The sequence below is a fragment of the Phocoena phocoena genome, chromosome 11 (assembly GCF_963924675.1).
Source record: "Phocoena phocoena chromosome 11, mPhoPho1.1, whole genome shotgun sequence".
NCBI lineage: Eukaryota > Metazoa > Chordata > Mammalia > Artiodactyla > Phocoenidae > Phocoena > Phocoena phocoena.
The window spans coordinates 57502533-57529383 of record NC_089229.1 but is presented as its reverse complement, the minus strand read 5'-3'; the positions used below and the strand labels follow the sequence as shown (position 1 = coordinate 57529383).

The 26851-nt window shown below is 47.0% G+C and overlaps 2 protein-coding genes across 5 annotated transcripts; one reads left to right on the top strand and one right to left on the bottom strand.

Moving 5' to 3' along the window:
• Positions 1 to 1494: 1494 nt before the first annotated feature.
• Positions 1495 to 15466, top strand: TSFM (Ts translation elongation factor, mitochondrial). 3 transcript variants are annotated; one of them, XM_065886541.1, is made up of 6 exons: positions 1495 to 1608; positions 1832 to 2005; positions 2661 to 2789; positions 3526 to 3648; positions 7471 to 7558; positions 9861 to 10455. In XM_065886541.1, the coding sequence occupies exons 1-6, from the start codon at positions 1510 to 1512 to the stop codon at positions 10265 to 10267; spliced, it is 1020 nt and encodes a 339-aa protein (XP_065742613.1). In that variant the 5' UTR covers positions 1495 to 1509; the 3' UTR covers positions 10268 to 10455. The 3 variants fall into 3 exon arrangements, with proteins under 3 accessions (XP_065742613.1, XP_065742616.1, XP_065742615.1); XM_065886544.1 differs by lacking the exon at positions 9861 to 10455 and adding an exon at positions 15439 to 15466 and having other exon boundaries at positions 1510 to 1566; positions 7471 to 7568; XM_065886543.1 differs by having other exon boundaries at positions 1510 to 1566; positions 9861 to 10267.
• Positions 11581 to 26851, bottom strand: AVIL (advillin). 2 transcript variants are annotated; one of them, XM_065886539.1, is made up of 19 exons: positions 26786 to 26851; positions 25344 to 25418; positions 24466 to 24662; positions 22940 to 23048; positions 22737 to 22847; positions 22273 to 22475; positions 21733 to 21811; positions 21506 to 21604; positions 20671 to 20824; positions 20468 to 20568; positions 19850 to 19987; positions 19587 to 19745; positions 18617 to 18796; positions 16991 to 17134; positions 16735 to 16881; positions 15077 to 15265; positions 14383 to 14451; positions 13113 to 13229; positions 11581 to 11694 (listed from the first exon to the last, which is right to left on the bottom strand). In XM_065886539.1, the coding sequence occupies exons 1-19, from the start codon at positions 26849 to 26851 to the stop codon at positions 11581 to 11583; spliced, it is 2451 nt and encodes an 816-aa protein (XP_065742611.1). The 2 variants fall into 2 exon arrangements, with proteins under 2 accessions (XP_065742611.1, XP_065742612.1); XM_065886540.1 differs by lacking the exon at positions 26786 to 26851 and adding an exon at positions 13856 to 13869 and having other exon boundaries at positions 14379 to 14451; positions 25344 to 25415.

Sequence of the window (26851 nt, the reverse complement as noted above, 5' to 3'; positions counted from 1 at the left end):
TGGCGCAGTGGTTGCGAGTCCACCCGCCGATGCGGGGCACGCGGGTTCGTGCCCCAGTCTGGGAAGGTCCCACATGCCGCGGAGCAGCTGGGCTCGTGAGCCCTGGCCGCTGGGCCTGCGCGTCCCGAGCCTGTGCTCCGCAGTGGGAGAGGCCACAGCAGTGAGAGGCCCACGTACAGCAAATAACTAAATAAATAAATAAGCAAGCATTAAAGATCTCTTCTGCATCCAGAGAACTTGGGCTTTTACTGGGGGGCTGTGAAGCAAGAAAACTCTGACCACCCACTTCTTGCTTCTAGAGATAGTCTGGTGGAACCATGGCTCTAACTGGGTTAAGTCCTCCCAGCCCTGAAGTTGGGGATAGGCAGCAGAGCTGTCCTTTGGGCCATAGCTCCTTCACTCTTTTTGGAGTTGGAGCCCTGATCACTAAGTATCAGGTTCTCTTTGATTTTTCTTTGGGTTTCCAGTCCCTATCAGTCCTTCCTTCCTAATGTGTTTTGCCTTCACCTCTTTTCTCCTCCCACTGTGGGGCCTCTCATGGGGGCTCTCCTGACTTACTCCTTGGGCCACACATCACCTCCTGGGGCCTCCTGGCCTCCATTCACTCCCCTTCAAACCATTTTGTAAACTCTGGTGATCTTCCAAAATCAGCTCTGATTAGCTTCTGCTGCTGCCCAACAGAAGCAAGAGTCAGCTCTTCTGCTTGGTACTCAGTGTGTCCCGTGTGATCCCAAATTATCCTGCTCCTTCATTTCCTACTGGTCTCCTACATGTAAGGCAACCTCTGACCAAATTACAAAAGGTCTACTCTTTGTTCCCTAAATCCACACCAAGATTCCCTGGCTTCTTCCTTCATTCTTTTTGATGATTCCCTGCCTGGAAGGGCTATTTCTACCTCTGAAACTCTTCATTATTCTTAGCTTCTCTCCTGAAAAAAGCTTTTCCTGAGCCTCCTGTTTGAATGTGATTTCTTTCTCCCTTGAGACGCTTTAACTAACTGTTCGTCTTGTAAGGCTTTCCTTGTCTCGTGTGATCATTTGTCTGCTCCCTATTTTCTCACCATTAGATTACCTTGGAGGGCAGGGCTATGGTTCCTGGCACACAGTTGGTGTTCATCAAATATTTTTGTTCCTTCAACAAATATTTACTCCTCCTCCCTGTGTGACCTTGGCCAAACTTCTGAACCCACCCAACTACCTCACAAGTTTGTCATGAGTCATAAATGGATAATGAATATGAAGTACATTGGAAATAAACATGAAGTGTTACCACGTGTCTTGTTGTTTTGCGACACTTCTGTCTCAGGCTTTCTGTTATTTTACCTGCGGGGGGTAATTCCTTTGTGAAATGTAGTCTCAATACGCCAAGTAGGGGAGGCGAATGCGCCCCCCAGGACAGCAGGTGGCGCCATCTCCGCTTGGCGCGTTCCGGTGGAGAGTTTTGGCCCCGCCGCTACGCCGTAGGCCCGTGGCCTCACGGGTGCGGCAACAGTTTACGGCCCCCGGAAAGATGTCGCTGCTGCGCTCACTGCGCCTCTGTTTGGTCGCGCGGCCCGGGAGCTGCCAAGTGAGTGCTCTTGGCCCTGGCCCCGTTCTGCCTTCCTTGCAGGTCTCCCGTGCGCCGGGCACGCTCCCTCCCCTTCCCCTGGCTGCTTTCGGCTCCATCTCCCCCTTCCCCGCACCTCGGTCCCTCTTCATGGTGGAGCGTCTGGGCGCTGCCTTTCCTCCCACCCCCTGGTCTGTCTCTACTAAGGTCGCTTCCCGGCCGACGTGCTCCCACCCCACGAGCTCCTTGCTGCTTCCTGCTTCTCATGCTTTCTTACTCCCTCCAGGTGGGGCCCCTTCTGCTTCAGTCGCCCCAGCCGTGGCATACATTTCACGCTGGGCCCTGGCTGTTCTCCTCGGCTTCCAGCAAGGAGCTCCTCATGAAGCTGCGGCGGAGAACGGGCTACTCCTTTGTAAACTGCAAGAAGGCTCTGGAGACTTGTGGCGGGGATCTCAAACAGGTGTGGGAGAGGAAGTAGAGGGGAGCAGGGGTGGGAGTGGGGTACTGGGGCCCGACCCCAGTGCATTTGGGAGGTCGCGTAGAAGTCAGATTTGCTGCCCAGTGACCCGTAACGACAGAGTCCTAGATAGAATTCTGACTTCAATGACAGTTTCACCCATTGACTCTTACCTATTTCGAAGCAATTGACTCAGGGTCGCAGGGCTAAGAAACTATTCCACGCAAGGCTGCTATGAGATTTCCTGCTGCTTGGGGCTGAAAGGGCTCGTGGGAGCTTTGGAGTCAGACCGACGACTAAGACCGTGGTCTTATAAGATCTTATAAGGTCTTATAAGATCGTGGTATCCTCACACTAATCCTGTGACCTTGGACACCTTGCTTAATATTTCAGAGTTGCATTGTTTTTTTTTTTTATATAAAGAAAATAGTACTATCTTCCCCATAGAGTTGTTGTGAAGATTAAACTTATTCAAAACACCAGGCACAATGCCCACTGTTTGTCATTTAGTGGTAGGCTGCCAATAAATGATAGATTAGTTTCTCCTGTAGGGCTGAGGGGAAGGAGAAAGAACTGGGGAACCTGAGGTATTTTAGAGCCCCATTCTGTTCTAAATTCTGTGCCTTTGTCATCTGCCTTTTATCTTTTTTATTTATAGGCAGAGAGCTGGCTCCACAAACAGGCCCAGAAGGAGGGCTGGAGTAAAGCTGCCAGGCTCCATGGCAGGAAGACCAAAGAAGGTCTGATTGGGCTGCTACAGGAAGGAAACACGACTGTGTTAGTAGAGGTGAGTTGTCAGAGTTCCAGATGCCAGGAACAGCTGTCCCTTGGGTGTAGGCTTTGTGGTAGACCCTTTGCATTCTTAAAGAAGAGGTGTTTGAGAACCATAAAAGCTAGTTAGAATTAAGCCCGTGAGATCGCAGTTACTAGCTATGGATTCATTTAAGTATAGAAATGCACAGGTTGTGGGTGAGAAAAGGCCTAGTAGTGCAGACTGTTGTTCCTAAATGTGAGTCAGTTGTGGCCTTACACCTCGTCACTGATTGTTTCCTGGAATAGTTAGATTTTAAAGCTAGGAATTAGACTAATTAGATGATGGACAGCAAGCAGCTGTTTTAGAGGAGGTTTAGGGGCCCAGCTGGTGAAGAATCAGGTGTGGATTAGTTTAGAGCGAGAGAAGAGATAAACAAGCTGATAAAAGTGGTTTGGCATTGGAGGAGCCTAGGGAATGAGGTGATTATGGCATGTGCCACAGGCAGGTGGTGAACTTGTAGTGAATCCTTTGGGGGACGTTATGGAACCGTCCTGTGAATGCGCAGGTTATCGCTAACTCATTGGCACAGCAGGAATCCCTTCATTCAGTTTCTGGCCTCAAGCTAGTAGAGGAACTGTGGATTTAACCCTAGAGACATTTATTTCTGTTTTGTTGCGTCTGCTGTCTGTATTACCAATACCTTGCTTTAAGGCATTTTTGGAGACTGTTAGTAAACAGCTTATACAGCAACATCAATTTCTTCCCACAGGTGAACTGTGAGACAGATTTTGTTTCCAGAAATTTAAAATTTCAACAGTTGGTACAGCAAGTAGCCCTGGGAACCCTGTTGCATTGTCAGAGCCTAAAGGATCAACCGTCTACATATAGTAAAGTGAGTTTGGGGGTTGTCTCCAACATGCTGGATTTGTTCCTCCCCTCTTAGGGTCTTTGCTATTCCATTTTTTCAGACATTCTCATGTCTCACTTCCTTATTTTATGTTTCTGCTTAAATGTTATCTCTCTGGAGAAGAGTACCTTCCTCCTATTGCTCTATCCCCTTATTTTGCTTCATTTAAAATTTGTTGTTATAGTTCTTATATATTACATTTTAATTTATTTATTTCTCGTTTGCCTTCCCCAATAGAATGTAAGCTTCATAAGGCAGGAGATTTGTCTTTTCACTAGTGTGTCTCTGGTGCATGAGGAGTGGGCCCAGCACTTGCTAGGGGCTCTGTTGAATGAATGAATGAATGCCAGTGGAATACAGTCCATAAATCAGGTGAAGCTTTGTGTTCAGAAATCTAGAATGGCCTGAGGAAAGGATTTCTAAATATGGATGCTGGAGAAGGCACAATTTAGGAGTCTAAGCATATTCTTATCTATAGAAGGATCAAGGAAGGAATTGTATCAGTATGCCTTTGATCCATCCTTATTGCCAAGGCAAAAATGAACCAACTACTCACAACAATTTTTTTGTTTAGTACCACCTTTTTCCTTCTGTTTATCTTTCTTTTGAGATCTTGTGGTAAATGTTAATTATTACTGGCATTAAATAGTCATATTACATGGAAAACTATGTTGAGATTATTTTTTAGAATTGTACTGAATAGATGAGTCACTTGAAGTAGAAATTCTAATCTTGACTTCGCCAGTAGCTGTTTGTAACCCTGAGCTATTCACTTACTTTACTGTGCCTCTGTTTCATTATCTGTAACAAGGGGCTTTGGTCCCTTTTAGCTTTATTAATTTTTTCCTTTTGGGCTTTATCTTTTTAAAACTTTTATTTTGAAGAAAATTCAAATTTGCAGAAAAGTTGCCAGTATTCTACAGTAAACTAGAGAGTAAATTTATCTAGATTCACCATTTGTTAACATTTTGCCTTATTTACTTTATCACTTTTTATATTCATATTATCGTCATCCCTATTGTTTTTTTATCCTTTTGGGAGTATGTTGCGGACATTAGAACCCTTTATCCCTTCAGCATGTATCTCCTAAAAACAAGGACATTTTCCTATATAATCACAGTACAGTGATCACATTCAGGAATTTTAACATTGATACAATATTTTTATTTAGATAATATACAATATACATTCCGTTTTTGGCAACTAGCAGTTTTTCTTGTGATCCAGGATCCAGTCCAGTAGCATGTGTTGCAATTAGTTGCCATGTCTGTTTGGTTTCCTTCTTTGTTCCTCAGCCTTTCTTTGTCTTTCATTACACTGACATTTTTGAAGGGTACAGGACAGTTGTGTAGAACGTCCTTCAATTTGGGTTCAACTGATGTTTCTTCATACTTAATATGGATTTTTGTAAGAATCTTAAATAAATTACCCTCTGTTTTTCTCAGAACATCACATCAGGAGGCACAGGGGGTTGGGACTGTGGTCTTGTTATTGATGGTGCTAATTTTGATCTCTTGGTTAAGGTAGTATCTGCCAGGTTTCTCCACTCTAAACTTACCATGTTCCTTTTTTGTAACTAGTAAGAAATCTGTATGGGAGATTTTTTTGAGACTGTGTAGACATCCAGTTCCTCAAAAAACTTGTGCCTGAAAGTTTTAGCATCCCTTGATGATTCTTGTCAGGACCAGTTGTTACTGTGATAGTTGCATAGTGGTTATTTTTCTAACCCTTATAGTTTCTTTCACATGGGTTAGTTTTATTAGGTGGCATTCTATTGTAATAAGATTTCTCATTCTCCCTTTATTTAGGGATTTACTTAGTAGCAACATTGACTCATAGATTCTTCTTTTATGCAATTCATTATACAATCCATTAGTCTTTTTCTTTTTAAAAAAAAAAAAATTTATTTATTTATTTTCGGCTGCGTTGGGTCTTTGTTGCTGCACGCGCGTCCATTAGTCATTTTAATGCTCAAATTATCCCCGGATTTGGCAAGTTTAAGCCAAGCCTATGCAAGCTGGCTCCATTGTCTTTTTGGTATGGCCTTATTATTTTCTGACTACTTCTGTACTTTTTGGCATAACAGAGTATTCTGGGCTTATGTCATACTTTCCTTGCCCCAGCCATGGGATTGGCAACTTCTCCAAGGGGTCCTGATCCTTTCTGGTGGGGGAATGGTTTTTAGAAACCAAGATCTGGGCAGCATTAGGTATGCTTAATTCTACTGAGATGTCATTGCTGCTCTGCTCTTTCAGCAGAGCTAGGAAACGCGTGTGTGTGTTTCAGTTCTAATCTTGCACCACAGCTTCTTTCTTTTCTTCCCCCTTTCTATATTTGTGCCTTCCTTCTCTCATAGTGAATACGCTGGCTTCTAGCAATTTCAGTATGTTTGCTTATTTACTCTCTGTAGGGTACACACTTTGTTTCAGAGTTATTATCCCTGACCACTGCAAATAACAAACCTACTAAGGAGTTCAAGATTTCTTTGATGTTCTTTTTGTCCTTACTTTGAAGTTATGTGGCCAAAGGACTGTATCGAAAGTAACTTGGATTAGTTTTTTCCCCCTTTTGAGATTGTGTTATTCCTTTGAAATACAGTTAGAATCTCTGTTTCTGTTTAGTCAGTGTTTGTTTTCACCCCCAATCCTTGTTAATTTAATTTTATTTTTGTGGGTTTTTTTGTTCTTCTTTTGTTTTTTTTGCGGTATGTGGGCCTCTCACTGTTGTGGCCTCTCCCGTTGCGGAGCACATGCAGGCCCAGCGGCCATGGCTCACGGGCCCAGCCGCTCTGCAGCATGTGGGATCTTCCCGGACTGGGGCATGAACCCATGTACCCTGCATTGGCAGGCAGATTCTCAACCACTGCATCACCAGGGAAGCCCCTAATTTTATTTTTGAATATGTAAAACATTAACAAGGTTCTGGAAGTTAAAACTCTCCTCCCCCCTCCGCCAACCACATACACAAGTCTTACTTCCCTCCTCTCCCTTCCACCCCATTCCTGTCCACTCCTGTGGATAACCATCTCCACTAATTTCTGGTTATCCTTTTTGCAAAAATAAGCATATTTACACAAATATTTATTACACAAGTGTTGGTATAATAGGTATGTATTCTTTTGTTTTTTTCACTTAATATATCCTGGAAATACTCCATAGCAGCTCATGGAGACCATCTTTTTTTCTCTCTCTTTTTCCAGCTGCATAGTATGCCATTTTGTGACTGTACTGTGGTTTATTCAGCCAGACTCTGCCTGTTTGGACATTTAGACTTCCCAGTATTTTACAATTAGAAATAATTGCTCAATGAATAACTTTGTGCCTATGTACTTTTGTATTGTTGGAAGTGTATTAGAGTACATTTCTAGAAATAGGATTGCAGGGTCAAAGGATAAAAGTGTATGTAGGTTTTTTTTTGTTTTTTGTTTTGTTTTTTAATTTTTTTTATTTTTTTAAAAGTGTATGTAGTTTTGTTAGCTGTTGTCCAATTCCCTGCCATTGGATTTGCACCATTTTTCATTCCTACCAACAATCTACAAACCTTTTAGTTTCAACATTTTATGATTGTATGAAAATATTGTTTCTGATTTCTAGGAAACTACATTCTAAGAAGTTAGGCCAGAGATTGGGATGGGATTGGGGGTGGAGTGCTTCGCAATTTTTAACGTTCTTGGCTTAATGAAAACATTATCTATTTATACTTAGTTGTCTTAAATCATTTGCTGAGAAATAGACTTTATTTTTGCTTAGTCTCTTGGTAATTTTAATCATACAGACTGACTCGTGTTCATTTTCTTTGTGCACTTAGGGCTTCTTGAATTCCTCTGAGCTCTCTGAACTTCCAGCTGGGCGTGAGAGAGAAGGCTGTCTCAAGGATCAGCTGGCCTTAGCAATTGGTGAGTATTTGTAAGGATCTGGAAACTGGAGATTAATAACTGGATCTCCTGGTATCTTTGGTATTCCTCCAAATCTAGATCAAGAATTACAAGGTCAAGTTCCTTCAAGGGTCTGATAATCTGATTGCGAGAGGTGGGTTGTGTGTTAGATATTAGTGAGCAGTGGACGCCCTGAAAAGCTCACACTCTGCTGAAGAAAACCATTACCAAGCCACCTGTTATTACTTTGAGGGAAATGGGATCCCAGTGTCATCAGAATTTTTAAATTCCTTTAAAAGAATTTGGATTTGTATGAAAAAAAATTTAGTTTCTAGCTGTTTGCAACTAATTAAAATTAGTAGGCATCACTGTGCTGACCAAACAAAGCATGTCTTTAGGCAGAGATGGCCTTTTGACCTCCGGTTGACTACCTCTCTGTACACTATGAAGGAAATAGTCCGTCAGAGGTCATTTCATCTTCTTTATGAAGGGATCCAGGAGTATCTCAGGGCATCATGTTTAGGAATTTGTCCTCTCTTAAAAAAAAAATCTGATCCTGAATTTGTGAAGGTACATTCTTTCAGAACCACTGGCTATAGGAGCCGTATCTGGATCATTGGCAGTGGGAGTAGTAGGGATTTTGCCTTCTTCGTACATGTCCTTGATGGAAGGAGGGAGGTACGGCTGGGGTTGGAGCTTGCTGGGAATTTACTGCTCATCTGATGTTTCCAGTCAGGACATCAATTCTGTTTTTATCAGGTCATCTTGAAGTATGTATGATGTTTCAGTGAGTCATGGTTGAAAAATTAGATAGACAGCCGTGTATGGAACTTATTAAGAAATTCTGGAAGAATTGGGTGTTTCAGCCTTGCCAGTTTCTGGGAATTAACTATTGGGTAGATGCTTTGAGCTGTTTTAAGATTCCTTTTGGTTTCTGGATACTTCCCTTTTATGACTTTTAGTTATAACAATGGCTAATTCAGGGATATTTACCCAGACCCCTTTGTCTATTCTCCTACCCCTACCTACCTTTTGGCTTCTTTGGACTTGTGTTAGAGGGGATAGCATCCTAGAATCTGTTTTTGGTTCTTATAAATAACTCTGAAAATATTATCTTTTAATTTTTGTTGAGGGGAAGCTGAAACCACCATATGACATGGGGCTTTGGATTTTCTGGGGCTTTTAGTTTTGGACTTTTTCCTGATACAGTGGATGATCAGGAGTTGTCTGTGTCAGTTATAGTGGTTTTTGGGAGGGATGGTGATTTGGTGGGAAAAAACAATTGGTTTGGAGTCAGATCTGAGGGGGTTATTTTTGTTTTTTTGTTTTTTTTAAGATTTTGTTTTGATGTGGATCATTTTTAAAGTCTTTATTGAATTTGTTACAGTATTGCTTCTGTTTGACTTTTTGTTTTTGTTTTTGTTTTTTTTGCGGTACGCGGGCCTCTCACTGTCGTGGCCTCTCCTGTTGCAGAGCACAGGCTCCGGACGCGCAGGCTCAGCGGCCATGGCTCCCGGGCCCAGCCGCTCTGCGGCATGTGGGATCTTCCCGGACCGGGGCACGAACCCGTATCCCCTGCATCAGCAGGCGGACTCTCAACCACTGTGCCACCAGGGAAGCCCTGTTTGACATTTTTGTTTTTTGGCTATGAGGCATGTGGGATCTTAGCTCCCCGACCAGGGATTGAACCTGCACCCCCTGCATTGGAAGGCGAAGTCTTAACCACTGGACCTCCAGGGAAGTCCCTAGATCTGAGTTTTAATTCCAGCTCTGCCATACATTAGCTCTGTAGCCTTAGGCAGCTTCCTTAAGCTCTCTAAGCCTGAGTTTAAGGTAGTGATGATAGCCAGATTGGAGCACTCACTATGTGCAGATACTGTAATAAGTTCCTTTACACATCTTATTTATTTCTCCGGATAACCCTGTTTTCAGGTTATTTTAAGTGGCATCCTCTCCATTTTACAGAAGAGAAAATGAAGGCTTGATGAATTAGTAAATGGGGTTATATCATTAAGTTACTTGCCTAAGGTCGAAGCCAGTGAGAGGCAGAACTGAGACCCGCGCCCAGGATATGTGTGACACCAGAGCCTGTGTTTCTAAATACCAGCATGGCACCTAGTTGGTGTTCACTCCATTTCTCCCACCCTCTCCCCCCACACCCCTTTTCCTGTTTACACTGAAAATGGTATCTCTCCCTCTGTGGCACATCCACGGTGTAAATGCGGAGGACTGTCTCCCAAACTTGGCTGCTTCTGTGCATATTTTGGTACTACCACGAGCATCATATTCTGGAAGTGTGTTTTTTGTTTTTGCTCTCTCACAGGGAAGCTGGGAGAAAACATGACTCTTAAACGAGCTGCATGGGTGAAGGTGCCAGCTGGGTTCTATGTTGGCTCTTATGTCCATGGGGCAATGCACAGTCCCTCGCTCCACAACCTGGTTCTGGGGAAATATGGGGCCCTGGTCATCTGCGAGACGTCTGAGCAGAAAGCAAACCTTGAAGACCTTGGCCGCCGCCTTGGGCAGCATGTGGTGGGCATGGCTCCTCTCTCTGTTGGCTCCCTGGACGATGAGCCTGGGGGAGAGACAGAAACCAAGATGCTGTCCCAGCCGTACTTGCTGGATCCCTCCATCACACTGGGACAGTATGTGCAGCCCCAAGGGGTGTCTGTAGTAGACTTCGTGCGGTTTGAATGTGGAGAAGGCAAAGAGGCAGCAGAGGCTGAATAGGTTCCAGAGACTTTTGGCCCAGGAGAAAATGTTTATTCTTAACTCTGGACATTATTACAAAGAGGAGTTATTTCCTAAGCCTCTTCAAACCCAGCATTTGTTTTTCATTTGAGTTTATAATGAAATTATATACTTCATGGGTTAAGCTATTAAATAAAATTGGTATATAATAAAGAGAGTAGAATCTTTTCTTTGTTTGTGTAATGCTGGGTCTAGCTTTTTTGTGCCTGACTTGTGACAGGTTTTAGAAAACGACAGGTGGGTCTCACTGAAGTGACTGACAGTGTCTGGGAGAACAGGCATCACCAACTGTGCTGCTGCCCCCTTCAATGCAGATTTATTATGGTGTCCCTAAAATGTCTACCTTGTTCCATCCTACTCCTGTGACATAGAACTCTCTTGTTCCGTTTTGCTTTGTGACGCTTTGGACTATGCTTCTATCCTGGAACTTCCCCAGTTACATTACTTGTGCCACATGGATTCTTTGGAATTGTTGACTCAAACTTGGAGTTGTCTGGAAAATGTGGTTCATTTGTGGATGTCCATAGCGTGCTTTGAAGGCTCTCTGCAGTGGTATACACACTGATTCTGTCCTCATTACTGAAATTAATAACACATGGCCCTGTTTCTCCTCTGGATAGTGGGGTGGGGATGGGTGGGGACTGAGGTTTCCTGGACAGCTGTAAGGCAGATTTTGGCATTCTTAGGTCAACAGGGATTCCAGTTATCCAGAGAGCTCACTCAGCAGTGCCTCTTTACTTGCCCAGTACTGAGACATTTCTCCCAGTAGAACAAAATAGTTATCATAATGGGCAGACCCAAAATACTGAAAGAAACTCCCTTTTGCTCTTACAGGTATCATCTTGGAAAATTTTAAAATCTCTGGCACATACAATTCTGAGCATTTAGATTTTGACTTCAGGGTGTATATGTGAATAACTTCAGTGATTTGTGGGTTAAATAGGAAATACCGATCTTAAGATTTAAAACAAACTCAGGCCCTTGCCCCAATATTAAACACTTTAAACTTAGTTTTTTTGTTCTCTTACTTTTGACTTCTCCAGATTCCTGCAGTTTTAGTGCTTTGTGCTGAGGCCACAAAAATTAAAAAGTGGGTAGCTAACATTTTAGGTATATAACAACTAAGGAACGCAGGGATGAGAAAAATGGAGAACATGCTGTGATTTGCAGAGCCTACTGTGTCAACATTAAGTAGCTGGATGTTAGGCAGAAATTAGTAGAGAAATTCTTTCCTGGTACTGGCACTATCTGCTTTCTCCTGGGGTCTCGCAGTAGGCAGATGCCTTCTTGCCTCAGAAAAGCCCCTTTTGTTTCTTCATCTGGAGCTGTTTCCAGCCAGGCAGAGCAGCAAATTGCCCTCTTGTGATGCCAAACACAGAAACAAAGTCCTGTTCAGAGAGGTAATTCTAAGAGAGAAGACAAAGTTTCTAGTTAGAAGGAAGACCTAGCACCTGTCAGTGCTAACGGGGTCGGGGAAATGGGGCCAAGAGAGAGTCCCAGGTAGTTCCCTGAAAGGGGAAGTAGAACGATTTCTTCAGAAAGTTTTTAATAGACTTAAATTATTCATTGGAGAGTTCTTTGGCTTGTGGAGTCCCACCTTGGCCTCTGAAAGCCCTGGCTGGATTTGCGCACAGTCCCACCTGGCACCAGTGTCTTGCCAGAAGGACAAGAAATGGGTTATATATTATGTACAAATTCTGAACATTAGGCTTTGGCTGAATGGAGAACTAAATTGATGGTTTTCCTTGCTTTCTGCCCTTACCTGCCATTTTTTATCTGGACATTTTCAAATGCAAGATCAGGTGGACCTTAATGAGAGCATAAAATTCTCCTAACATTTATTTATTAATGATTAATGAATATTTACTGTGCAAGTAAAATTATTAAGATATGGTCTCTGTTTTCAAGAAAGTTGCAGCCCAGATACTTAAGAGTTGGTTAGATAAGACACTGTGGAAAATCCAGAGGCCCTTCCCCTTCAAGGGGGAAATAAATTAGTTCATTCAACATGACTGTTAATTCAATCAGCTGAAACTTAAGGTGTGCCTGTGATCTGCTGGGCACCATTCTAGATGCTGAAAAGCTGAGAACGTGGGCGTGAACAAAACAGACAAGGTCCTTGCTCTTGGGGGTATCACTGGAGTGGGGCAGATAGACGGTGACCCAGTATAAAGGGACTGTAGGTGATGAGGGAGGCCTTCCTGGGGAGGTGGCATTGCAACTGAGACCTGAATAGTGAGGAGGAGCTGGTTGTCTGATGATCTGGGAGAAAAATGTTTTCAGGCAGGAGCAATAGCAAGCATAAAGGCTCCTGTTCGAGGAACGGAAAAACAGCCACCGGCTGAAGGGCGGGAAGTGAAGAGGGTAGCGATCTGTGAGGTGAAATCAGAGGTGGGCAGGGGCCAGATCGTTTGGGGCCTTGGAGGCCATCAGAAGAACTTTGGATTCTAAGTGTAGTGGGAAGCCATTCAGGGTGTTTTAAATAGAAAAGTATCATCTGTTGTAGAAGCCCATTGGTGGTTATGTGGGGAACAGATTGTAGGGCAGGGGTGGAAACCAGTTGGGGGCCTATGGCAGTGGTCCATATGGCTGGACCGTACTGGCAGCAGAGAGATGGAGAGCAGTGAATGGAAGCTAGCTGATGGATTGATGTGGGAGGTGAGAAAAAAGAAGCAAGAAGGAGCCCTGGGTTTTCGGCTTGAGCTCCTGGGTGATTCAGATGTCTATTGAGTGCTTTACAGTGTTCCAGATCTGTCCTAGGCTGTATACTGAGAAGGTGCTTTACTCATGGAGAGCTCCACGTACGTCAGATGCAGCCACTCACCTCCTTTTTGGCAGGGTTCACATCCTCAGGCAACTCCTGACTCTGATTTTTCAACAGAACTTCTACGGGGTAATACTTTGGCTCAGAATTTAGGGAGAGGGTTGTGCCCCTCATATCCTAGGGAAGATAAGAATGTAGACACTGGATAAGACTCTTCAGGTCTGTGCCGTTGAAGTTCTGTGTTTATAATATTTAAATTTTGGTTTTTACCACTTCATACTTTATAATCATCCTTTAGAACAATGGTCCCCAAAACTGGCTGCATGTCAGAATCATCTGGGAATCTAAAATATTCAGATTTTAGGGTCCTTCTTGGGAAAGTGATTCAGTAAGTCTAAGGTAAGTCCTGTATAGCCAGTTTGGCGTAGATGTTTTGCTTAAACATCATTTAAATATTGTGATCACATTCCTTCTATTGGTACTTTTACTTGGGCTCTACATTTCCAGTCTTCAAATGACTTCAAATTCAAGTCATACTTCTTTTAAATACTTTTTAAAGATGCTACATTGCCATTAGCTTTGAAATCTTGAGTTTGTACAGCACAAAGGACAAAACTGCCAGATGGTTTGGACAGTGGTGCCATGTACTTGTCCTGATGTTAAAGAGCTGTTGGATTCCTGGCCAGAAGCTCCACTTCTTTTGGCCATTAAAATAGGGGTAAAAGGGCTTCCCTGGTGGCACAGTGGTTGAGGGTCTGCCTGCCGATGCAGGGGACACGGGTTCGTGCCCCGGAGGATCCCACATGCCGAGGAGCGGCTGGGCCCGTGAGCCATGGCCGCTGAGCCTGCGCGTCTGGAGCCTGTGCTCCGCAACCGGAGAGGCCACAACAGTGAGAGGCCCGTGTATCGCAAAAAACAAAAACCAACAACAACAACAAAAAAATAGGGGTAATGGCCTGAGTTTCTGTGGACGCCCCTGTCTGAAACTGATAAACATTATCATGTGGGTTAGAAGCTTATTATTTCTGAAAAATACTAACAGTAAGTTTAATCTGTCCTGAATGACAGAGAGAGTTGAATAATAAAATTTGGTTTTGTTTTCATTGTTTTTTTAAACGGCAAGTCTGTTCTAAATTCTGGAAGGCAGTAAAATAAGGAACTTGGCTCTGAGACCTGCATTTCTACTGATTAAAACAATCTTCATATCAAAATAGACCACCAGAGTCATACTAAGAAGGACATGATAGGATTTTGGCCATGTTGCCTCTGTAGCATTTGCTGTTTCTCTCTGGCTCTGGTTGTCTGTGAATAGCTCCTCCAAGAAACTCACAGCAGTGATTCTCGTGATAGCAGCAGCGTCTCCCAGCTCTTCTTTTAACTGTTCATATGATTTCCCTGCCTGAAAATAAGAAATAGAAAATACAGTATGAGATGCTGCTTATAGGGGAGGGACATGTCAGGCCTGGTCTGTACCCTCGAGAGAAGCAAAAAAGCCAGGGGACAGAAGACATTTCAGGGATAAGCAAAAACAAAAATCCCCCCTTCTGGGTCTATGCAGGGTTGGGAGGTACTTAAACATGGTCTGCATTCTTTGCTGGTGGCCCCTCAATGCTCCATACTAAAAGCAGTTGACTAGGAGTCAGTAAACCTGGCTTCTTTCCGCTGGATAATTGTGACTTCAGACAAATAACTTCTCCTCTGAGATTCCTCATCTGTTAACACAGGAAACTGTTCCCTAGCTATCAGGATGTAGAGCTCAAAAAGTAATGTGTGTGGATATACTTTATAAACTATTACGTTTTCACACACTGCTTGTTCCTGAGGCAAGCTGTGAATTCTCTAACTGGACTTAGTGCCCTGGTGGGCACGAAAGAGAAGGAAAGTAAAAAGCGGGGAGGGGAGAGGGAGTGGGGGAGATGCGGTCCTGGGTTTACTCAGCCCTTGAGTACCCCGCCATCCCACTGAGCTCTTAGTGCCGAGCGCCCTGGCAGTAAGAACATCTTCCCGATCCTCTCTGTTCTTACGCTCCAAATGTGAGGGTCCCAGGCCAAGAACCAGCCTGTGAATATGGGAGGCTCAAACCCCTGTTTAATGATCAGGATTGGTGTGCCGGTGTCGCGGCCGCTGGGGTGAGTGTGCAGGTACTCCTGGGCGGTAGCAAGAGCGCTCTCCTTCTCTGTGGCGTTGGCCTCAGCCCCAATCCACAAGAACACCTGTTGTGGTAGAGATTGAGTATTTGTTATTGAGCTCATACCAAGGGCTAAGTATCAATACTAGATCATACGTGCTGCCCTGTCTTTCCCTGTCAGTAGTTCACAGCCTCATCAGAGTAAAGCTTTTCTCAGATTCATTTTGATTTATGGATCTTCCCAATCTACATCTCCAGTCCTGAACTCTCTCTCTCTGAACTTTAGCTTCCTGGATCCAGCTTCTTGCAAAACACCTCCTCTTGGCTGACTCCAAGCACGTCAAGTGTAACACCCCCCAAATGTAGCTCTTTTCTAAACTTGTATCTGTGTCTCCATTCTTGGTGAATGGTGTCCATTCAGTCACCCAAGGCAATAACCTGGGAGTCATCCTAAATGCCTTCCGTAACACCAGGACTTAGCTAATTTACCTCCTATGCTTTTGTCCAGTCTGTCACCATCCCTCTGTCTCTACTCCACAGCTCCTGTGTGGGCCAGCAGCTGCTCTTACTGGACTAGGACAGTAGTCTGCTGATTGGTCTCCCAACATACAGTCTTTTTCCTCACAAGCCATCCCTCCTCTACTACACTCGCCAGAGTGATCTATCTAAAGTACAGTCTGACCATGTCACTCGCCTGCTTAAATTTCAGTAGCTTTCCCGGATGAATTTCAAACTTCTTGACGTGGTAGGTAAGGCCCACCCCTACTTCTTTAGCTCCACCTCTAGCGTGCTCTTTAACTCTGTCTTATGCTCTGACGATACTATTTGTAGTTCCCTGTATACTAGACTATTCATGCCTTGGTTTTCCTTTGCCTGAATGCCCTCTTTACCTGATTAATGCCTGTTTATCCTTTGAGTCTGGGAGCCATCTCCTCCAGAAAGTCTTCACTGAGCCCCTAAACTGTGTTGAGTGCCCCTTATTTGTGCTCCCATGGCACCTCATACATACCTCCCTCATACTAAAATGATGTTTCTATGTCCGGTCTCCTCCACCCCCGCTCAGCCTTAAACTCTGAGAGTAGGATGAGGCCCTTGGCCTTGGTGACACCACACCCAGCACAGTGATTAGAACAGACAAGGTGTTGAGTATGTTTGCTGAGCCAAACTGAAGAAAATGGGATGTGGCGAAGGGGTGGCCTTGAAGATACGCTTTCATATCCCTTTGTTCCCTAAAAGGCCCATATCCCTGGGTGTGGAGCCTGCTGCCCTTGGTCCTGAGAGAATGGAGTGCATGATGATAGGATGGCGTGATTTTCCTAAAGCAAAGTGGGAAGATTCCCAGGATGGTGAGTTTTAAACAACATTCTAGTCTCTCCAGCCCTGGCAAAAAGCAGGTTCTTCCTTTGGTCACCACTGACAAATGTTTGATTGGCTTGGGGATGGTCCAGGGCTACCCTGGCTTTATGTGGGGGGGTTGGGGAGAGGTGCTACACAAAAAATAGCCTAAAGCTTGAGGATCTTTGTCATTTGTTCCAAGCTCTCTGGCTGTCTTACCTGGTCCCAGGTATCCAGGAGCATCACGTCATCTGGGTTCAGGTCATCCTGGGTGAAGTCCGTGATCTCAGTGACAATGAAACGGCCAGTCTTATTGGAACATTCAAAGAGACGGGACTGGACATCTAGGATTTCCTGCTGTAGTCTGCAATACAGTCCATTTGGTAGAGGAACTGAGCTGCTTAGAAATCATGTGCAGTTCACAAGTCTGTAGGCAGGGGGAGCCAAGAGGAGGGGATGCTGTCGTCCTGTCCCTTTTGTCATTGGCATAGGGAGTTTTTCCTCCCAGCAGGTCCCAGAACTCAGCTGGCTCCTGGCCCTCAGCCACTGTGTTCTCGGTGCCATCACAGAGAAGCCCGGCCAGCTCCTTAGCCATTGCCCGCTCATCCCCACTAGAGCCCTGAGAGTGGGGTGGGGAGAACACAGATGTTAGCTGTACACAGGCACGTTGATGTGGGAAAAAAGTGTCTGAGACCGATAGCTCAGTGCAGCCAGGATCATCTACCAAGACACAGTACCTCAGGACGGGGAGATAGATAGGTGTGTTCTGGTGCTGGGAAGGGCAGGGGGCAAGGGGCGGGGGCACAGAGGAAAACAGCGGTGGCAAAGGACAAGACTAAACTCTGAAACCCACAGTGGATATTGACAAGTCACCTTTGTTTTGCTTTCAGTTGGAACTTTAGCACCTACCTTTGACTATTTTTTAAGAGAAAATTTAAGTGTATTTTAAAAATTATATACAGGAAAATTCACTCTTTTTGCCGTAGAGTTCTATGACTCCTGACGAATGCATAGAATCATGCTACCACCACCACAACAAAACCAGAACAGTCATCTCACCACTGCAAAAAATTTCCCTCGGGCTACCTACCCCTTTGTAGTCAAACCCTCCCTGAATCCTTAACCTCTGGCAGCCACTGATCTGTTCTCCATCATGATAGTTTTGCCTTCTCCAGCATGTCGTAAATGGAATCATACACTATGTAGCCCCTGTGCTGGTGCACTGTGCACTTAGCATAATGCATTTGAGATTCATCCTTGCAGTTGTGGGTATCAACAGCTTGTTTCTTTCCATAGCTGAGTAGTGTCCCGTTGTGTGGATGCACCACTGTTTGTTGATCCTTCCTCCAGTTGGTTTGCTTCCAGTTTTTGGTGATTACAAATAATGGTGCTATAAACATTTGTGTACAGGTTTTTGTGTGAAGATAGTTTTTTATTTCGCATGGGTACATACCCAGGAATGGGGTTGCTGGGTCATACGGTACGTGTATGTTTTATAAGAAACTGTCAAATTGTTCTCCAAAGGCCATATTTGCATTCCCACCAGCAGTGTGTGAGAATTCCTATTGCTTCACATTCTCACCAGCACTTGATATTATCTTTTTTTTTCAGTCATTCTAATAGGTGTGTAGTGGTATCTCATTGGGGTTTTCATTTGCATTTCCCTAATGACTAATGATGTTGAGCATCTTTTCCTGTTCAATTCTCTTTTGCAAAACAATTTTAGTGCTTTCTAATGCAGATGCAATCTAAATTGACAAAAATCACATTTTTAGTGTTTTTGTTCAGTGTTCATGGCCGTCCTGTTACAGTCCACTAAACTGGTGTGGAAAGATTGACTTATCCAGCCTGCATCCAGCCTCCATGTGTTTAGAGGTTTATGGAGGGTCTCCTGGATGTAAGCAGTGTGTTAGTGAGTTTCTAATTAGAGGCCTAATTGTGGGGAACATTGTCAGTCCCTTTGAAGATCCTTTAGGAAAGGGCTCCTTTTTTTGAGGACTGCTCCAGCCCACTCTTTAGTTCCTTTGCCCTTGCTGACAGGAGGGTTGGTGCAGGGCTGGGCTCTGAGGGGCTGGTATGACCACTGGGCCAGCCATCCTACCTTGCCATACCACAGGTAGTGCTCTGCCTGGGTCCGCAGCAGAAAGACATCATTGGAGTTTAGGGAGGAGGTGAAGGCTGGAACCTCCACCACTTTGGTGTTAGATTTGTCATTTCCTTGAATCTGGAAGAGCCTTACCGGAGGATCGGGCTGGGCATTTCCCTTCCTGGAAGTCCCACCCTAGAGAGAGAGAAAAGCAGCATCTAGAACTAAGGTGCACCATGTGCGCCGGGCACTGGTCTAGCATAGTGGAGAACATGGATGTGTTTGACACCGTCTTTGCCCTCAAGGAGCGTCTAGGCTAACTGGGAGAGGTTGAGGTGAGCTGGAGTTATGGTACCAATAGTATTAGCTTTCATTATGAGACCCTGATTACATGCCAGGCTCTTTGCTGGTGCCTTATCTACATCATTTTATAGATCCTCATAATAACTTTGTGAAGTAGGTATTATTATCCCACAGTGCAGATGGGGAAACAGGCTTAGAAACTTGGCTAATAAATGACAAGACTAGGACTTGACCACAGACTTGTGTATATCAAACATGTGACATTATACATTCCTGGTAGTGCTTCAGCCAGGGCTTCATGGAAGAAATGGAACTTGAATCTGAAGGGGCACATTCTCTGGGGGAGGTGGACAGGTAATCATATGGCACATGTGAGGTCTAACGAGGACACCCACCTGCCTGGCGTGGAGTGTGTAGGCTAGGGAGCTGAGGGTGATGTGCCTGCACAGGTAATATGGGTCAGATTATAAAAGACCTTGAACACGAATTAGGCAGTGGTTTGGACTTGAAGCCCTAGGCAGTCGGGATTCACTTCGGTGTCTTTAGAGAGATTCACCCCCTTCTTGGCTATGTCTTCCCCAAGCCCTGCTCTCTACCCCTCCTCTCCTCTACTGTAGTCTCCTGCTGACCTGCTGGTTCTGAGCATTCTGCTTATGGTAGAATTTTATCTGAGGGCTCTCACCTCAAAGATAACCAGCTTTCCTCTGAAGATGGCCATGAAGTGGCGTGGCTCCTTCCCCATGGTAACCCGAACCTGCACAGGGGCCCCATCAAACTGCCGGTCCACCTCCACCGCCTGGTATGCCGAGGCTGCCAGCTCATCCTGTGAGGCGTGGCGGCCCTGTAGTGGTGAGCGGGTGCGATGGGTCCCTGCCACCCCTGGCCCTAGCTCAGTGGCCAGAGGAGGCGCCAGGATCCAAAGCTGAGAGGCTGCCCCAGGCCTACCTGCCAGATGTACAAGATGTAGTGCGGCTTCCCGTGCATCTTGTACGTATAGAGAACCAGATAGCAGTCTCCCCCATAAAAGAAGCCATACCACTGATGCTCCACGGGGACCAGCTCCAGGTTTTCAATTCTCCAGACCTAGGCATAGAGGGAGACACAGTTCCCCAGAGATGGGAGTCCCGTGAAGAAACAGCTACCTGGAGGGAACTGGGCCATGCTTAGCAGAGAATCCAGGTGGGTGAGGCACTAACGTCCATTCAAAGTACACCTTCCCCCTTTGGTGCTTCTTTCCAGTGGTGAGGGCTTATCACATTTGCATGATTTGAATCCCAAGAACTGGATCGTCCCTGGTCAGATGCATCCCCATCATGGCTCAGAGATGATTTGAATATGTCTGCCAGGTGAGTTATTGATAGCACACTGGAGTATCTACCTTTCACTTCCGTGAAGAATTGTGGGAAAACCCTGCAGACTCAGACACCTCTTTGAATAGTCCTGAGGTGCCAGAGGTGGAAAGGAAAGCAAAGCAGACACGGAATCACGTGTCCCTTCTGTAGAGCAGCGCAGCCAGGAGGGCCAGTGCTGCCGCCTACCCTGGGATTGGGTCACTGGGCTTACCTCAACGTTGCCGTTGCCGTCGTCGACCATTCTTTCCTGGGCTGCCACCTCTGGTTTGGTATGCAGCAGGGTCCCATCACATTTATCCTGGAAAACGTTAGCTGCACGGAAGGGGTTGGGAGAAGCCAAGTGAGCAAAAAGCACCTGTGCCTGCCTTTCTACAGAGTCCCGGCAGTGAAAACACGATCTGGGGGCAATCTTACCGATTTTACCAACGCTGAACGTTTTCCCCAGACCCACGGTCTGTTCCTTCACTGACCACTTCTGGAACAGCTGCTTGAACATGGCTGACTCGGCACCGTCACTGACGGTCTCCACGTTGGTACTGCTGGGGTAGCCCTTCATCTTGATGAAGTTCTGTGGGTGCCCCCCCCCACCCAAAGGACAGGTCAGTCCGGGAGTGCACTGGGCTCTTGACTTGGTTGGTGATTCAACCCTGTGAAGCCAGTTGGTAGGACTGTTCCCTTCTCAGAGTCAGAGTCAAATTCTAACTCACTTCTGTCTAGGGACCAAGTTACCTGCCTCAAGGAAAGGACTGAGTAGAACATTTTGACATCTCTTCATTGGCCTGTCATGATTATTACTGATTTTTTTTTTTTTTGTAAGATCCTCTATTCTGTGTTCCTTCAGCACTCCTGTACTCTACTGACTTTGTATCACCTTCATTTGCCCCTTTTTTGCTTTGTAAGTGCATCCTGCCTGGTTCATCTGCATGGGTCTGCACAATGTCATAAGCTCCTTGAGGACAGGGCCATTGCCCTTGATATGTGACACCTCCTTCAATAATAACAGCCACCTTTTACTGAGCAGGTGTGTGCGCCAGGTATTGTTCTGAGTGCTTTATAAATGTTACTTAATCCTCACAACAACCCCAGGAGATGGCATTAAAGCTGGATTTGAATCCCAGTTTGTCTGACTTTGAAGTTATGTATGTAACTGCGATGTTCTATACTCTGGGGCCTAATATGGCTGTCTGAGCACATCTGATGTGTTATGGACAGAATTTTTTGGACAATATTGCACATCCATAGCTCCTACCAGAGCTTTAGACATGGCCATCTGTTTCTCAACCTTTGTGGCTCCTCTTCCTTTCCACACATAGATCTTGGTTCCACTTTGGTCTAGGATGTAGCAGTCCTGAAGCAGACGGTCAGGGATAAAAGTGGTTACTCCTGCCCAAGACCATGAGGAAGGCCTTTCCCTAGGGTCTGCCTCTGAAGCCAGGTCTGGCTACCCCAAGCCAAGCCCACCCAAGCTCTACTTACATCATGGTTCAGTAAGCCCTGGACCAGAGGCCTCGTTGCTACATCTGTGACCGCCAGCTGCCCAGCTGAGTCTGAGACACTAGAGAAGGGGAGAGGTTAGCCTGTACCTTCTCTTCTACAAAGCATCGTGTAGTCAATCTGATATTGCATGGCTTTGTCTTAGAATGGAGTTTCTGGGTAGAGTTCAACTTCTTGCGACAGGCATGGCTTGAATGCAGACAGGAATGTGATGGACTGTGTTCTGTGGAGGAGACTTTTGTGCATCTCTCTTCCGAACGTTATCCTGTCCACATCCCTAGGCACATATAGATCTGAGCAAAGGAATGGTCTCCCCCAGAGACCAGGAAGAGTTGCTAACAAGAGCAGATGGTAGCTGCTCAGGGAACACCGAGCTCCTTATAGAAGCTGCATTTGAAAAAGACTGAAAGAAAGCCAGTCACCTGCACCCCAAACGAGGAGCGAAGCAGAAGTGCTGGTTTTCTGGGGGGACACCTTCCCCCTACCCCAGCTTCCAGCCAGCAGCCAGGCTTAGCTACTCACTGATACAGCGTGATATTTGATTTCTGCTGCTGATCTGTGATCTCATCGGGGACCGCAGGCTTGATAATGGAGTGCCGGCCGAGGGTGTCCTGAAGGACCTTCATCAGCTCTGGACTGGCCGCCTCCTTGTCTCCCTCGATCACTCCTATTTCAGCACGGCCCCCTCGCTCCCTGTCCCGAATATGCTTTGCCAGGAGCATAGCCTGTAAAGAAGCCCGAGGACCGGAGGAGCAGCCTGGATCCCAGACACAGGAGTTACCCTGATGCTGAGTCGCAGGCTCATACACATGGCCTGTCTCTGAAACAGATGCTGCTCAAAGGCAGGGGTCTGGCTTGAAGGGCAGGAAAGAGCCAGCGAGGAAAGAAGAAGGAAAGGGCAACTGAGGGAGTGCAAGCCCGAGAGGCCCCGTGGGGGGTGGGGGGGGTGGGGGGGGGTAAGGAGGGAGCAACAGAACAGGCCACACCTTCAGACGCTCCCTGCTGCTGCTCTCTGGGCCATTCCACTGGATGATGACCTTCCCAAGGTCCAGCAGGAAGACATCACCTCGGTTAAAACTGTCCCAGCTCATTTCCACCTGCAGGGGAGAGGTAGACATTATGTAGGAGGAGTTCTTAGGTGCTAGGCGGAGAGGCCCTGGGCCCAGGACAGACAAGGGGCAGGACTTACCTCGGTGGCCCTGATGTTTCTCTTCCCCTTCACGTGCAGCAGCCGCTTCACATCGTAGGTATTGGTCTCCACGTGCTTCATCCCGGAGGCCACACCCCCCTTCTTGTAGCTGAGGGAACATCCGTTATTTATTGAGCACCTGCTATGTGCTAGGTACTGGGGAGACAGTTGTGGATCACACACATGCAACCTCTGCCCACGTGGGTGACGACAGTAAATGAGCCAGGTAGACATAGATGCTGGTCACCACTGCCACAGAGGTGCACTCAGACAGCGTGTTCAGGGCAGTCTTCTCCGAAGGACTGACATTTGAGCTGGGATATTAAGAGTAGAAACCAAAAAAAAAAAGAGTAGAAACCAACCACCAGAGGACTAGTTCTCCAGACAGAGGGTGCATCACTGATGAAGTCCCCAGAGCACAGAAGAACTTCTTTTGTTTCGTTCTAGAAACTGTGTGAATGTCGCGTGTGATGGGGAGAGGGGCACAAGTCAGGCGGGAGCAGAAACATTAATGACACCGTGGCCTTAAAAACCATCTCACTCCAGGAATCCGCTCTCCCGCCCCTGGCCCTCACCCCAGCCCAGCCTCCCCCAGGGGTCCCATACGTGAAGGGCACGCAGAAAGCCACGGGGAGCAGAGGCTTCCCTGGTGACTCAGTGTGGTGCTCTGTGCCCAGCAGGTCCTCAGTGGGGACTGCTGACCTGCAAGAAGCTGGCCTTGGACCAGCCTCAGAACTGTCAAGCTCATTGGAATTCCTTTTTCTTTTCAATCTCAAGTGCAAAGTTTTGAGGTAATCAAGCTCCTCAGTTTGTGGAAGGTTTTCACCATTGGCCTTTATGAGACCCCTCTCTTGTAGTAAGTTCCCTTTTATCTGTATACCCTACCCCCCTTTCTCTCCCTGCCATAGGCATCCATTCTAACAGTTTAACATCAGTCTTTTTATTTTCATTCTGGTAAAATGTGGCCTGTTGTTTTGAGTTTATGTATTTTTTTTAAAACAGAAATTGGCATTCTGTTCTATATTTCAAGCCTGTTTCTACCTGTGCTCCCTAAGCCCCATGTTTTTAAGGTCTGTCCACATGTCAGATGTGCCTCTAATCTGTTGCTTCCAGCTGTGGCATTGTACTCCGCTGTGTCGCAGAGTGTTTTTCCTGTCCACATTGCCTGCAGCTTCCCACCACCACTAATGTGAACGTTCTGGTTCATGTGCCCTTGTGGACCTGGGAAGGTGAGAGTGCTCCTTTGGGTCACACGCCGGGGGTGAGATCTGCCCCAGTGGCATCAGACTACTCTCCGGAATGTTGGGCCAGTTCTCACTTGCACCAGCAGGGCACCTGTCTCCCCAGAGCTTCAACGACACTTGGCGCCTCTCAGCTCTCTGATTTACGCTGCTCTAGTAGGCGGAAATGATGGCTTTGTTTGGATTTGCATTTCTCTGATGACTTTCTTCATACACATTTTGGCCCTTTTGGTTTCCTCTTTGGTAAACTGCGCTTACGTCCTTGCTCTGTGCATAGCTACTCACATGATGCCCTGCTTGAAGTAGCCGCGGAAGGTGTCGGACTCGTGGCACTGGACCTCCCGGTGCTGCACGGGGCTGCCCCCCAGGTAATCATCCAGCTGCGTAGTGTAGATAGCTGCGCAGCTCTTCTCATCCTGCGAGGAGTCCTTCCCAATCCAGAAGTGGATGTCCTGGGAGAGGATGCTGCCCACTCTCCGGGTCTGGGATGTAGTCAGAGAGATCAGGTCAGGGGCCAGCTTGCCTCCCCTTCGCTGCTGTCCCTTCTGGCGTGGGAAGAACATGGCCTACGGTGACTTGTGTCCTGCCCTTGGCAGGCTCGGGGCCTCTCCCTCCCTGCAGTGGCCCGGGTGCAGACCTCCTCTGTGGCTCAAGCCCTGGCAGCGCAAATCCCTCCCCACATTTGGGGAATGTTGACAGCTTATTGTTCTCAAAATAAACAGAGACCAATGGGGATCTTTTCCGGGTTGGACTGCAGGCTTTTCTCGCTGCTCTTTCGCACCCCTGCGCTTGCACATCTGGCACAGCGCTGCTGTCCACCTGCATGGCTCTGTCAGTGCCGTCCATGTGGGAGATTGTTTCCTCCGCTAGATGAGTACTTCGAGGCCAGAGGTGGCCTTGTATCCACCTGGCCTTCCTTCACAGCACTGTGATCTGGGGTCTGGGTCCCAGAGCGAGAAGTGCTGCTGTAGGCGACTCGCTGAGGTTCAGACTGAGGGCCACACCCATACCCTCTGATGCAAAGTTTAAAACCCTGGCCTAAGAAACCCTTTGATAGTCAAACTGGAGGCCTGTTCTATATAAAAGCGAGGAAGAATCAAGATGGATACCAGATTAACCTCACGGGCAGATCTCCCAGTGGGGCCCCAGAGCATGGTGCTCACCGAGAGGATGATGTAGCAGTCCCCCTCATAGAAGGTGCCGTGGGCATTCAGGGGCACTAGTGCCAGCTCCATTTTCTGGAAGGACAAGGGGTGTGTATAGGCTGCATTCTTTCCCTCCTCCCCCGACCCCCCCCAGGCCTCCCCCGCACGCCGTCATTTGACACAGGCGGCAGGGGAGAGTGGGGAGATGTCCCCACGGGGCGTGGCAGCCAGCCACAGGATTAGCGTGGTCACCCCTCTGGCTTCTGCTGAACTCCACCTGCCCGGCCCTGGGTCTGGATCCGGGTGCCTGTCCTCACCCCATCCTCCTCGCACCGCCTGCCCGGCCTCATCTTGCTACACTGTGAAGAGCCTGTGCGCCGCCTCAGTCCTTTGCAGAGTTGGGTGTAAGCCCTCAAGTAAAAGCCTGTCTCTGAGCCGCTGCACCAGAGTGCCTCCAGGGCTGACTCTGACCACCCAGAGCTGGCCAAGTTCTGACAGAATGGGGAGCCAGGATTCTGTGAGGCTCTTGGGGGGAGTGCCGGCCATGTGCAGGCTCCCTGCCGAGGGCTCTGTATTTGGAGTCTGGGTGGGAGCCCTGATGCACCTGTCACCAGCATGTGTGGCTTGTCCCAAGAGAGCCATTCCCATGGCCTCAGATGTGGACTTTCATCATACCTCCTAGTAGGTAAGCCTGCAGTCATGTTTGAGTGTATTCTGTGTAAAATATGCGTTAAATGTAAAAATGTTAAATATCCCACAGTTTGCGTAACTCTTTTAGTACCTATTAGTTTTTAAATAAACCGGGAGCCTTAAAACAGTGGGAGTGACCTGGGCTCTCACAAGCTCTGAGCTGCTTGCTAGGGGGCTGTGACCCCCCTCGTGGTGGAGGATGGTGAGGTGGGGCATCATCTCTGGGTTTTCTGCAGCAGACCCACTTACTGGGCTCAGAGCAGGGAGGTGGGGTGAGGCTGCCAGGCCAGGGCGGTTCCCAACTATAGACCGTTAGAGCTCGAGGTCAGCCAGAGGGGCTCAAGCCCCGAGTGGGAGAAGGGATGAGCAGGGTACCGATCTGTGCTGTACCCGCCAAATCTTCCTACCACCTTGCAGGAGCCAGAGTGCCCCGTGCAAGACAGGTTCCATTGTCCTGACAGAAGCGGCCAGGTGTCTCAGGGCTCCGTGGGTGGGCCTGGGCCCCACCCATCTCTCCAGGGCATTTACTCTAGAAGTGCCGATGGCTAGATAAAAGGCAAGCCTATTTTTGCTTGGAGCCCTGCTCTCCAAGGCCAAGAACATTTCCTCCACCTGTCACCCGCCTGCTCTGAGCACCCAGGAGGGGTCAAGGATAGGAAAACGTGCCCTTTGGAGCTGCCTCTCACTGTTGATGAACTAGACAGGAGATCAAGGCACATGGAGGGCCTTCAGCAGACCAGAGTCTTCTGCCCCCATCCAGTCCAGCTCACCTCTATTCTCCAGGTGATGATCCCAGGGTCGTTGCCCACAGCCTGAAAGGCACTGCTCAGAGACAT